General features: G+C 50.0%; 1 protein-coding gene across 5 annotated transcripts in view; it reads left to right on the forward strand.

The window, feature by feature from the left end:
• The window catches only part of NOX5 (NADPH oxidase 5), a 133,418-nt gene that overhangs the window by 74,205 nt on the left and 44,886 nt on the right, over nucleotides 1–14,327 (forward strand). For all 5 annotated transcript variants that reach the window (XM_075346080.1, XM_075346078.1, XM_075346082.1 and 2 more), the window contains exons 4-5: nucleotides 1,227–1,437; nucleotides 2,507–2,741. In XM_075346080.1, coding sequence (XP_075202195.1) covers nucleotides 1,227–1,437; nucleotides 2,507–2,741 — 446 coding nt within the window. The remainder of the gene's footprint in view (nucleotides 1–1,226; nucleotides 1,438–2,506; nucleotides 2,742–14,327) is intronic.

A 14,327-nucleotide genomic window follows, 5' to 3' on the forward strand; every position in this document is an offset into this window, starting at 1 on the left:
CTTCGGCTCTGCTGCCTCCAGCTCCTGACCCCCGCTCATTATATTCATTGATTATTCACCGCACTCAGACCTGGAAGTCGGAGTATCGCTGGGGACAGAGCTGGGTACAGCACCGCCGAGGACAGCACCGCGGGGAGAGGTGAGTATTCAGCAAGCACAGTGATATCCAGGAGGTCAATGGAGTTCCCAATGAACTCTGATGACATCCTGATGACACCCACACAATACCCGTGCTTCAGCTTTACGGGTTCATGAGCGTTAAGTGGAAACTGTGATGAGTCCCCGATGCTGTCCCCGCGATACTCCAGCTTTCAGCTTCTCACTACACACACACACACACACACATTTATACACTGAGGACATATACACACATATGGATACACACAAAGCAGACACACATGGATACATCGAGCACATACATAGCGCACATGCATGTATACAGAGAACACACACATACACTCTACTGTATACTCACCCAGCGATGCGGTCCACCCAGCGCTGCTCCAGCTTCCAACTCCTCAGTGGAGTAAACATTCAGTGAGTATAATGAGCAGGGGTCAGGAGCGGGAGGAAGCAGAGCCGGAGACAGCATCGCTGGATACAGGTGAATATAGAAAATATTTTTATTAAAAAGACCCGTGTTTTATCTGCTGTGTCACACTGTTGTCACACCGATCACATGAATGTGCGATCCGTGTGACACCCATGCTGCCGGAGAATAAACGGACATGCCTGCATGTATGCGTGCGGGGTCATGAGAGGTCACACGGTCCGTGTCCGTGTGAGTAACAGCAAATAATAACATGGGATGTCACACGTACCTGAAACACGGACGTCTGAAACCAGCCTAAGGCATTTTGCTCGAGCTGACCATCTATGTCCAAATGCCAAATGTCCAACTGCTGTGACTCTAGTAGTGGGTCTCTGGGGAAAGTGGGACCAAAGTAGAAAGGTGTTTTCTAGGGCCACCGACCGCAGAAGTCGGCCCATCCCCAGGTGAATGGAATTAGCAAGCGATATTTCAATAATGTCCATCTTGAGTCAACTCCTTCAACACTTGTAATGCGCCCTATATATTAAATTAAAACAAACAAACCAAAGTTGTTTAAACAAATTATAGACCCTCTTTAAGTGTTGTAATAAAACTCATAGTTGTAGTGATAATTTTTTTAAAATCAATACGACTGTCTCCCCAAAGCAGTAACATAGGCTTCTTTTTCAATCAGGCAGTGGTTCCATTGACCCAGATGAGCTGCGCACAGTACTGAAGTCATGCTTGCTGGAAAATGCTATCTCATTGCCAGAAGAGAAGTTGGATGATTTAACTCTTGTACTTTTCCAGTCCGCCGACAAGGACAACAGTGGATCCATCACTTTTCAAGAACTAAAGGAAGAACTGGAGCGTTTCCCAGAAGTCATGGAAAATCTTACAATCAGGTAGTTGGATTTGGAATCAGCAATTTACCTTCATGCTTCTTCTAAATTAAAAGGGACTTATAATAAATGTAGCCAAAAGCAAGAAATGGGTTTAATAAAATCCCTATACTTATCTCTTCTATTCCATCATCACACTCGTCACCCCAGTGGTCCCATCACACTCACCACCCCAATGGTCCCATCACACTCACCGCCCCAATGGTCCCATCACACTCACCGCCCCAGTGGTCCCAGGTAAGACGCTTCTGGCATTGTCTATTGGTCATGAGTGGCTTGACATAAGGATTGCGACAGTTGTAGCCCATGACCTGGATACGTCTGTGTGGTGGCTCTTAAAGCACTAACTCCAGCAGCTGTCCACTCCTTGTGAATCTCCCCCAAATTTTTGAATGGCCTTTTCTTAAAAATCCTATCAAGGCTGCAGTTATCCCGGTTGCTTGTTGTTATTATTATATTATTATTGTGCACCTTTTTTTACCACACTTTTTCTTTCCACTCAACATTCCATTAATATGCTTGGATACAGCACTCTGTGAACAGCCAGCTTCTTTAGCAATGACCTTTTGTGGCTTACCCTCTTTCTGGATGTCTGTCAAGTCAACAGTCTTCCCCATGATTGTGTAGCCTACTGAACCAGACTAAGGGACCATTTTAAACGCTTATAAGCCTTTGCAGCTGTTTTGTGGTAATTGTTATAATTTTCTGAGATAATGACTTTTTGGTTTTCATTGGCTGTAAACCATAATCATCAACATTAACAAATAAACACTTGAAACAAATCACTCTGTCCCATCACACTCACCACCCCATTGGTCCCGTCCACTCTCTGCTTACTTTCTGCAGCAATTCTGTGCCACACATCATTTATTTGACCTCTGATGCCAGTGACTTTCTACATGAACAATGCAGGCAGCAGTAAATCTAAAAAGCCCTACTTTAGTTTGAGTATTATTGGATTGTTGAACCATGGCTCCTGCAGTGTCCCAATGCCACACATACCATAACATAGCTCATTGTAGGAACGACTTGTCAATTATAATATTGTTCTCTATTTCTTCATCCATTTCAGTGCTGCTAACTGGCTGAAGCCTCCAACACTAAAAAAGAAGACTCACACCCCCCGCTACCTGACCCGAGCTTACTGGCACAACAATCGCAGCAAGGTTCTCTTCATGTTTTCCTATGGCTGTGTTAACATACTGCTCTTCACACTGGCAGCTGTCAATCATTCCAGTCTTGGAGGCTGGATCATGGTGGCCAAGGGCTGTGGTCAATGCCTAAACTTTAACTGCACATTTATTGTGGTAGGTAGTTAAATCAGAATTATTCAATTTTTGCTCCTAGTTCAGTACCCAGTTCTCCTGTTTCCTCCCTCTCCTAACCTTTCCAAACCCAATATTACCATTTCTTTGTGTGGTTCTGTGACGCCCTGGCCTATCAGGTCGTCACAGGGTATTGTGCAATCTGCCCTTCCGTGCAATATCCATCTCCTCCTTGGTTACGGGTCCCTAATAGTGATGAGCGAGCATGCTTGTCACTACTCGGTACTCGCACGAGTATCGCTGTACTCGGGCTGCTCGGCGGGGACCGAGTAATCTCGCGATACTCGTGCTGTACTCGTGGTCTTCATTTCTGCATGTTGGCGCTCTTTTGAGAGCCAGCCCTCATGCAGGGATTGGCTGGCAGACCACTGCAATGCCACAGCCCTGTTAGTTGTGGAATTGCAGTGATTGGCCGGCCTGCACAGCGTGACCGAGCCTTTATATCGGCCGGCGCGCTGTGCTCTGCTCACAGCTATTCAGACATTCAGTGTAGGGAGAGTGTCGCTGATTCAGGGAAAGCTTTGCGGCCCTTTATAGTTAGTTCCGGAGCAGGGCTGCAAACAGTGTGACCAGAAGTCCTTCTCAGGACTATTCTAGTTGTATACAGGCAGGCAGGGTATAGCCAGGTCGGAGTACAGTAGCAGAGTCCTTCTCAGGACTATTGTTGCTATATACAGGCAGGGTATAGCCAGGTCGGAATACAGGCTAGTGACCAGAAGAGTCCTTGTCAGGACTATTGTAGCAGTATACAGGCAGGCAGGCAGGGTATATAGCCATTCCTAGTGGTGACCGTATACCAGCCTTCATCATATCTGGGGCTGGTGTACACAGTCTAAAACAGTCCAGATAGTGTCAGACTTCTCAGTAATTGTCGCTCCTAAAAACCAGTTAGGTTCTTATTGCGTCCGTGCTTGCATTTAAAAACAGCACGTGTGTGGCAGTCGGTGGCAGGGTACAGGTGCGCGTTTTGCACAAACTATTATATAACGCACAAGTCTAGTGTATAATACACGTCAGTCAGCAGTGTCTGATAGTGTCAGACTTCTCAGTAATTGTCGCTCCTAAAAACCAGTTAGGTTCTTATTGCGTCCGTGCTTGCATTTAAAAACAGCACGTGTGTGGCAGTCGGTGGCAGCGTACAGGTGCACGTTTTGCACAAACTATTATATAACGCACAAGTCTAGTGTATAATACACGTCAGTCAGCAGTGTCTGATAGTGTCAGACTTCTCAGTAATTGTCGCTCCTAAAAACCAGTTAGGTTCTTATTGCGTCCGTGCTTGCATTTAAAAACAGCACGTGTGTGGCAGTCGGTGGCAGGGTACAGGTGCGCGTTTTGCACAAACTATTATATAACGCACAAGTCTAGTGTATAATACACGTCAGTCAGCAGTGTCTGATAGTGTCAGACTTCTCAGTAATTGTCGCTCCTAGAAACCAGTTAGGTTCTTATTGCGTCCGTGCTTGCATTTAAAAACAGCACGTGTGTGGCAGTCGGTGGCAGCGTACAGGTGCGCGTTTTGCACAAACTATTATATAACGCACAAGTCTAGTGTATAATACACGTCAGTCAGCAGTGTCTGATAGTGTCAGACTTCTCAGTAATTGTCGCTCCTAAAAACCAGTTAGGTTCTTATTGCGTCCGTGCTTGCATTTAAAAACAGCACGTGTGTGGCAGTCGGTGGCAGCGTACAGGTGCGCGTTTTGCACAAACTATTATATAACGCACAAGTCTAGTGTATAATACACGTCAGTCAGCAGTGTCTGATAGTGTCAGACTTCTCAGTAATTGTCGCTCCTAAAAACCAGTTAGGTTCTTATTGCGTCCGTGCTTGCATTTAAAAACAGCACGTGTGTGGCAGTCGGTGGCAGGGTACAGGTGCGCGTTTTGCACAAACTATTATATAACGCACAAGTCTAGTGTATAATACACGTCAGTCAGCAGTGTCTGATAGTGTCAGACTTCTCAGTAATTGTCGCTCCTAAAAACCAGTTAGGTTCTTATTGCGTCCGTGCTTGCATTTAAAAACAGCACGTGTGTGGCAGTCGGTGGCAGGGTACAGGTGCGCGTTTTGCACAAACTATTATATAACGCACAAGTCTAGTGTATAATACACGTCAGTCAGCAGTGTCTGATAGTGTCAGACTTCTCAGTAATTGTCGCTCCTAAAAACCAGTTAGGTTCTTATTGCGTCCGTGCTTGCATTTAAAAACAGCACGTGTGTGGCAGTCGGTGGCAGCGTACAGGTGCGCGTTTTGCACAAACTATTATATAACGCACAAGTCTAGTGTATAATACACGTCAGTCAGCAGTGTCTGATAGTGTCAGACTTCTCAGTAATTGTCGCTCCTAAAAACCAGTTAGGTTCTTATTGCGTCCGTGCTTGCATTTAAAAACAGCACGTGTGTGGCAGTCGGTGGCAGCGTACAGGTGCGCGTTTTGCACAAACTATTATATAACGCACAAGTCTAGTGTATAATACACGTCAGTCAGCAGTGTCTGATAGTGTCAGACTTCTCAGTAATTGTCGCTCCTAAAAACCAGTTAGGTTCTTATTGCGTCCGTGCTTGCATTTAAAAACAGCACGTGTGTGGCAGTCGGTGGCAGCGTCAGGCTCCATATTGTCCCTGGATAGAGACGTGCATGATGGCCTGTAAACATGAAGTGCCCATTGTAAGGAAGTGGGTCTATTGTAGTATAGCCCTTAGGCAGGGCAGCCAAAAATTGGGAGGCTCCATATTGTCCCTGGATAGAGACGTGCATGATGGCCTGTAAACATGAAGTGCCCATTGGAAGGAAGTGGGTCTATTGTAGTATAGCCCTTAGGCAGGGCAGCCAAAAATTGGGAGGCTCCACATTGTCCCTGGATAGAGATGTGCATGAGGGCCTCAAAACATTGTTCCCATTGCAAAGGAGCGGGTCTCCTGTCGTTGTAATGCCCATTCAGAAAGAATGGGCGAAAAAATTTACCACTGGGGGTATACCTGAAACAACGGCTTAACTATTGTAACGGTCACCATGATGGCGCATGAGGAGAAGGAGGAGCAGTCCAGCGATTAGCCAAAGTCCAGAAGTGTGTTACCATGGGTGAGTGGAGGTACATGGCAAATTCCCGTTACAAACTTTAAATTCCGCTGTAATTTGCTGTTGGTGTGTGTGGTGAAGTCTGGCCAAATCCAACCCTTGTTCATCTTGATCAGAGTCAGCCTGTCAGCATTTACAGTTGACAGGCGGGTGCGTTTATCTGTAATGATTCCACCTGCGGCACTAAAAACACGCTCTGACAAAACGCTAGCAGCAGGGCAGGCCAGGACTTCCAAGGCGTAGAGAGCCAATTCATGCCACGTGTCCAGCTTGGATACCCAATAATTGTAAGGCACAGAGGAATGTCGGAGTACAGTTGTTCGATCTGCAAGGTACTCCTTCAGCATCTGGGCAAACTTAGGATTTCTTGTGGCACTACCCCGCACCTCAGGGGCTGTGGTACGTGAGGGGCTGAGAAAACTGTCCCACATCTTAAAGACTGTTCCCCTACCTCTGGCGGATTGGACTTGTGCCTCTCTCGGCTGTACGCCTCGGTTGTCCACTGATTCATGACCTATGCCGCTAGCGTTTTGTGAGGGGAATGCTTTGCCTACTTCCGTGACTATGGCCTTCTGGAACTGCTGCATTTTGCCTGACCTCTCCGCCTCGGGAATAAGAGACATAAAGTTCTCCTTTTAGCGTGGGTCTAACAGTGTTACCAACCAGTAATGATTGTCGGCCAAGATGTTCTTAACGCGAGGGTCACGAGACAGGCAGCTTACCATAAAGTCAGCCATGTGTGCCAGACTCTTAACAGCCATCACTTCAGTATCCTGACCAACACGATGACTGAACATGCTGTCCTCCTCCTCCTCCTCCTCATCATCTACCCTGTCCTCTGGCCAGCCACGCTGAACCGAGGATATGACTGCATGTCATATCCTCAATTTGGCCAGAGAGTTGCTCCATGTCTTCATCCTCCTCCTCGTCATAGTCCTCCACTGCACGTTGTGATGAGACGAGGCTGGGCTGTGTGTTATCATCACCCACACCCACTACTGTTTCTTGCTCAAACTCATCGCGCTCCGCCTGCAATGCATCATGGTTGTTTTTTGAGCAGAGACCATTTTAGAAGGCAGAGAAGCGGTATGGTGACGCTAATAATGTCGTCATCGCCGCTCACCATCTTGGTGGAGTCCTCAAAGTTTTGGCGGATGGTGCATAGGTCGGACATCCATCTCCACTCCTCAGGTGTTATGTGTGGAGTTTGACCCATTTCCCGACGGCTTAGGTGATGCAGGTACTCAACAACTGCCCTCTTCTGCTCACATATCCTGACCAACTTGTGCAGAGTTGAATTCCAACGCGTGGGGACATCACACACCAGTCTGTGTGCCGGAAGATGCAAACGGCGTCTTAAGCCGGCAAGGCCGGCTGAAGCAGTAGGTGACTTTCGAAAATGTGCAGACAGGCGGCGAACTTTTACCAGCAGATCAGACAGCTCTGAGTATGACTTTAGAAACCGCTGAACCACGAGGTTGAGCACATGGGCCACGCATGGAACATGTGTCAGCTGGCCTCGCCTCAAAGCCGCCACCAGGTTCCGGCCATTGTCACACACGACCTTTCCTGGCTTTAGGTTCAGAGTTGTGAGCCAGTGATCTGCCTGCTGTTTCAGAGCTGTCCACACCTCTTCTGCATTGTGGGGTTTGTCACCTATGCAGATTAGCTTCAGCACTGCCTGTTGCCGCTTCGCCGAGGCAGTGCTGCAGTGCTTCTGTGTCGCCCTGGACAAGCCAGGGGCCACAGAGCACAACACTTAATACCCCACACTCCCTGCAGGCATATCATAGTCAAAACACAAAATCCTTGTTGCCTTCCCCAGGGGCTGTTGTCCACACCAGGGTGTGGAGCCAGGCGGTTGGTCTCCACCCACCGAGGAGGAGGGAAAACACAGGCAGTGAGAGTTAAGCTAAGGAAGTGGAAGGAGGAAAGTAGTAGAGAGGAGAAAAGTGACAGCAAAGAGCCTGAAGTTGGTCCGGGTGTGTGGCCCGGACAGGACAGCAAGGTTGGCAGGATGTGGTGACCGTCTGCAGTGGAGGCCGATTGGAGTCTGCCGTAAGGACCGTGGACGGGTGGTGACCCGGCCGTACCGGACCGGTATACAAAGAGAAGCCAGCACCATTGGCAGAGGACTTTCGGATCCCGGCAAGGCTTGGTGTCGCCGTGAATTTGACAAATCCGTTAGTGAAGGGAACCTCAGGGTTTCCAAACAGCCAAGTCCAGATAGAAGGCAACCGTACAACCGTGAAGGGGAGACACAGCCACCGCCAAGGGCAACCGTCTCCCAGGGCCAGCGCCTGTGGGCAAAAGGGGCTCCTCCGGCCCATATCCAGGTCGGGGAGCGGGTTACCGTTGGGAAACCATCACTACCAACACTTAACTTAGGTGCAGGGAGAGACAGTCATCACTAACCTGCAGGGAGGAACAACCGCAGCCGTCCGAGTGACCCGTCCATCCAGCCACTTGTTTAACCGTGAACTGTGTCATCATCATTGGGCTGAGTGAGTACCTCCGTGCCGTGCGGCACAGCGCTGCCCCTGCGACCCTGCACCTCATCAGGCCCCGCAACCCGCCTGTCATCCATGTCTACCCCATCACCAGGCCCCGGGACAACCAACCCCCCTACCCACGGAGGGGAGAAATAACAACAAAGCTGCTCCCTGTCACAGGCTCCCGGGATCCCCGTCCAGAGCAGCGGTGGTGTCCACACAATCACCACAACCGTGGGTGGCGTCACGGACAATATCCCCAAAACCCAAACCACCCCTTTTCACTCACGGGCGAGTAGCGCCGCTCGAGTCCCCGGGATCCGGCCATCGCTCGAGCCAACGAGCAGCAGCAGCCATAGAGCAGCGTCAGCCGGACCCGAGCAGTGGGAGAGCGCACCGTCCCCTCCTCCGCCCGCGACACTTCCAGCTTGGGACTGGTGTGGAGGGTAAAGTGGATCAGGATGCGCAGGAGGAGGAGGAGGCTGAGGAGCATGACATTCCGGAGCTGTAGAGTGTGTGTGAAACCCTGACTGAGGTAGGGCCTGCAAAACTTGGTGTGTGAAGGACGTGTTCCGTCCCTCGCTCAGACTGGGTCCCAGCTTGCACAATATTAACCCAGTGTGACGTCAACGAGATGTAGCGGCCTTGCCCACATGCACTTGTCCACGTGTCTGTGGTTAGGTGGACTTTGGCTGAAACAGCGTTGTTCAGGGCACGTGTGATGTTTTGTGACACGTGGTTATGCAATGCGGGGACGGCACACCGGGAGAAATAGTGGCGGCTGTGGACCGAGTAACGTGGGACAGCTGCCACCATCAGGTCGCGGAATGCTTCTGTCTCAACCAGCCTAAAAGGCAACATTTCCAGCGCAAGCAGTCGCGAAATGTTAGCATTTAGAACTGTGGCATGTGGGGTGTTGGCAGTGTATTTGCGCCTGCGTTCAAAGGTTTGCTGAATGGATAACTGAACGTTGCGCTGGGACAAGGACGTGCTTGATGATGGTGTTCTTTCTGCGTAGGCAACTGCAGGTGCAGGAGTGGAGGAGGCTTGTTCGCAGGCAGCATGGACAGGGGATTGGCTCGCATGCACAACCAGCGAAGACGTAGCAGTGACATCAGCAAGCACTGCTCCTCGACTCTGTTGTACTTCCCACAAAGTCGGGTGCTTGGCTGACATGTGCCTGATCATGCTGGTGGTGGTCAGGCTGCTAGTTTTGGTACCCCTGCTGATGCTGGCATGGCAGGTGTTGCAAATGGCCTTTTTAGAATCATCTGGAGCCAACTTAAAAAACTGCCAGTGTCAGAGTTCCGGGTTTTCCAGTTTTCTTTTGAAAGAGCTTGCCCTTTGTTAACATGGAGTTTTCTGTTCTGTTGCCCTACTTCCTGTCCATCTGTTTAAAAGCCGCCCCTAAAGCTTAGTCCAGTGCCTGAGTATACTGCTTCCTGTGTGCTCCTGCCCTGCTGCTTTTGGTTCCTGATTGTTATTCGGATCCTCTTGGAAAACAACCGACACCGACTCTGGACTTCATCTGGTATCATCTAGCTGTGCCCGGACTCCGTTTGCCGTCTTTGGTCGGCACTTCTGCCCGGTTCCTTCCGTTTAATACCACTCTGGACTCACATCACGTACGGACATTTTTGGACTTACCTATTGCCCTTTTGTGTCCCGGCTGCTGCGCATTTAGGGCTTCTGGGGTGATTGCCAGACAGTCCCTGTATAGGGGTTCGCTCTTGGTGGTCTCCCTGGGGGAGTCCGGTGCGCGGTCCCGGGAATTCCCTTTCGCTCCGTCCCTGGAAGGTATTTCCTGTATTTATGTTCTACTGTGTTTTTGTTCCGTTTATGTACATATTTGCTGGTTGCATATTATAAACGTCTTGCACCAAGAACTCGTCTCTGGTTGTCATTGCCCTAACGCAATCGAAATCCTCAATACATACAATAGTATTACAGCCAGACTCGGGAAGACCTAACATTTGTACAGGCACCTTGTGTCGTGTTGTTCCGGGGAACAGTTGCCTGACGTCTGCCTGGGGCCACCACTCTGCTTCTTACTGCCTGTTGTGATGCTACGCCTCCCTCCCCCTGTGCACTGCTGTCCTCGCTCTGCATATCCTCCTGCCTGGTTGGGTCAGTTACTGGATCATCCACCACGTCGTCTTCCTCTTCCGCACCCTGCTCCTCCTCCTGACTTCCTGACAATTGTGTCTCATCATCGTCCACCCCTTGTTGAGACACGTTGCCAACTTCGTGAGAACGTGGCTGCTCAAATATTTGGGCATCTGTACATACAATCTCGTCATGGCCCACTTCAACAGGAGCTGGCGAGAGGCCAGAATTTGTGAATGGAAACGTGAACGAACAGCTCTTCCGAGTGTACAAGTGTGGGATCAGTAATGTCCGTGGACGTGTACTCGGCCTGGTGGTAGGAAGGAGGATCAGGTTCTGAAATGTGCGGTGCAGTATCACGGCTACTGACACTTGACCGTGTGGAAGACAGAGTGTTTATGGTGGTGCCAATCTGACTAGAAGCATTATCCGCTATCCAACTAACAACCTGTTGACACTGGTCTTGGTTCAAGAGCGGTGTACTGCTGCGGTCCCCAAGAATTTGGGACAGGACGTGCGAGCGACTAGATGTGGCCCTTTGTTGTGGCGAAATTAGACCTTGCACACAACCTCGGTCTCTGCCTGCACCACCATCACGTCCACTTCCTTGTTCGTTGACAACGCCCTTGCGCATTTTGCAATGCTGTGCTGATGTGTATTATTCACTAGACTTGTGCGTTATATCCAAGTTTTTGCAAAACTCACACAAATGCAGCGGAAAGCTGCCACCAACAGGCACACACGTGCGTTTTTTAAATGCAAGCACGGAGGCTCTAAGAACCTAACAGGTCTCTATCCAGGGACAACGTGGAGCCTCCCAATTTTTGGCTGCCCTGCCTAAGGGCTATACTATAATACACCCACTTCCTTCCAATGGGCACTTCAGGTTTACAGGCCCTCATGCACGTCTCTATCCAGGGACAACGTGGAGCCTCCCAATTTTTGGCTGCCCTGCCTAAGGGCTATACTACAATAGACCCACTTCCTTCCAATGGGCACTTCAGGTTTACAGGCCCTCATGCACGTCTCTATCCAGGGACAACGTGGAGCCTCCCAATTTTTGGCTGCCCTGCCTAAGGGCTATACTATAATACACCCACTTCCTTCCAATGGGCACTTCAGGTTTACAGGCCCTCATGCACGTCTCTATCCAGGGACAACGTGGAGCCTCCCAATTTTTGGCTGCCCTGCCTAAGGGCTATACTACAATAGACCCACTTCCTTCCAATGGGCACTTCAGGTTTACAGGCCCTCATGCACGTCTCTATCCAGGGACAACGTGGAGCCTCCCAATTTTTGGCTGCCCTGCCTAAGGGCTATACTACAATAGACCCACTTCCTTCCAATGGGCACTTCAGGTTTACAGGCCCTCATGCACGTCTCTATCCAGGGACAACGTGGAGCCTCCCAATTTTTGGCTGCCCTGCCTAAGGGCTATACTACAATAGACCCACTTCCTTCCAATGGGCACTTCAGGTTTACAGGCCCTCATGCACGTCTCTATCCAGGGACAACGTGGAGCCTCCCAATTTTTGGCTGCCCTGCCTAAGGGCTATACTATAATACACCCACTTCCTTCCAATGGGCACTTCAGGTTTACAGGCCCTCATGCACGTCTCTATCCAGGGACAACGTGGAGCCTCCCAATTTTTGGCTGCCCTGCCTAAGGGCTATACTACAATACACCCACTTCCTTCCAATGGGCACTTCAGGTTTACAGGCCCTCATGCACGTCTCTATCCAGGGACAACGTGGAGCCTCCCAATTTTTGGCTGCCCTGCCTAAGGGCTATACTACAATAGACCCACTTCCTTCCAATGGGCACTTCAGGTTTACAGGCCCTCATGCACGTCTCTATCCAGGGACAACGTGGAGCCTCCCAATTTTTGGCTGCCCTGCCTAAGGGCTATACTACAATAGACCCACTTCCTTCCAATGGGCACTTCAGGTTTACAGGCCCTCATGCACGTCTCTATCCAGGGACAACGTGGAGCCTCCCAATTTTTGGCTGCCCTGCCTAAGGGCTATACTATAATACACCCACTTCCTTCCAATGGGCACTTCAGGTTTACAGGCCTTCATGCACGTCTCTATCCAGGGACAACGTGGAGCCTCCCAATTTTTGGCTGCCCTGCCTAAGGGCTATACTACAATACACCCACTTCCTTCCAATGGGCACTTCAGGTTTACAGGCCCTCATGCACGTCTCTATCCAGGGACAACGTGGAGCCTCCCAATTTTTGGCTGCCCTGCCTAAGGGCTATACTACAATAGACCCACTTCCTTCCAATGGGCACTTCAGGTTTACAGGCCCTCATGCACGTCTCTATCCAGGGACAACGTGGAGCCTCCCAATTTTTGGCTGCCCTGCCTAAGGGCTATACTATAATACACCCACTTCCTTCCAATGGGCACTTCAGGTTTACAGGCCCTCATGCACGTCTCTATCCAGGGACAACGTGGAGCCTCCCAATTTTTGGCTGCCCTGCCTAAGGGCTATACTACAATAGACCCACTTCCTTCTAATGGGCACTTCAGGTTTACAGGCCCTCATGCACGTCTGTATGCAAGGGCATTGGTGAACCTCACAATTTTGGACTGCCCTGGCAAAGGAAAATACTACAAAGACTCACTTCCTCAAAATGGGCACATTAGACTCAAGAGGCCTTCATGTACGTCTCTTCTCAGGGACATCGGAGTGCCACACAATGTTTTCACGTAAAATCTTTCATGTATTAATCTCAAAAAGTAACATACACCAGCTCTATCTCACTATTGCGTATGTGCCCTTAACATTTCTGCCATGAAAAATCATTTTGGGGTCATTTTGGAAGGTTTTCTGGTGAGTCCGTAAAAATGGCGTAAAACGCGGACAAAATTGTTCACAGCTGTGACTTTTCAGTGATAAATGCTTCAAGGGGTCTTCCCCATGCTGTTGCCATGTCATTTGAGCACTCTTCTGAGACTTTTGTGACATTTTTAGGGTTTCTCCATGCTGCCGGGGGGTCATTTCACAAAAATACTCGGGTCTCCCATAGGATAACATTGGGCTCGTTGCTCGGCCCGAGTACACGAGTATCTTGGGATGCTCGGCCCGAGCTTCGAGCACCCGAGCTTTTTAGTACTCGCTCATCACTAGTCCCTAACTTTTGGTGTTGCCATAACCAGCTAATCAAAATCCTAGGAACACTCTGCACCACACCCACCAGATACACCAGTGGACGGCCTGAGTGGAATAGGGTCGCTTACTTGGGGGGTTGGTAAGGGGAGGTCAGGAGTGTCAGGAGGAGGCCAGTGTAGTGTTGGAGGTGAAGGAGTGAGGAGGTCAGGAGCCGGGCTCCTTGGAAGTAACCAGGTGGCAGACGGTGGTCTGGGCCTATTAGGAGCTGGACCCCTGGTCGCAGGGGATCGTGAAAAGGGGCACGGTATTGTCGTAGAGGACAGCCGGCGGCCTTGTACCATCACCGGGCTGGGACCAGGGCACAACAGGGTACGTGGACCCTAGGTCAGGGAGTAGTTTCAGGCAACCTGACAATTCACCCCACGAGAACAGAGCCTTCAAGATCCGCTCTCTACCCGTTCCAGAATCTGGGTACTAGCGCAACGAGGGGATAGGACTTTCCACTAAAATGGTCCAGGAAATCCTAAGCGTGAACCCTGAGAGCAAGCTCCCTCAGTTAGCCATACTGGGGAGCCGGACTTGACTAGGTTCAAGCTACTGGGGCCAACTAAGAAGCAGACTAAGTGCCAGGGAAAAGGTCACAGATCATCAGGCAACACCACTGGGGACGGGACCCAAACGTGCTCCCCTAAGCAGCAGCAGTGTCCAGAACTTTGGGTTACAAAGTTGTTGGTGTCAGCTTTATGGACTGAGTGAGTACGCAAT

The sequence above is a fragment of the Anomaloglossus baeobatrachus genome, chromosome 4, assembly GCF_048569485.1.
Source record: "Anomaloglossus baeobatrachus isolate aAnoBae1 chromosome 4, aAnoBae1.hap1, whole genome shotgun sequence".
Classification (NCBI taxonomy): Eukaryota; Metazoa; Chordata; class Amphibia; order Anura; family Aromobatidae; genus Anomaloglossus; species Anomaloglossus baeobatrachus.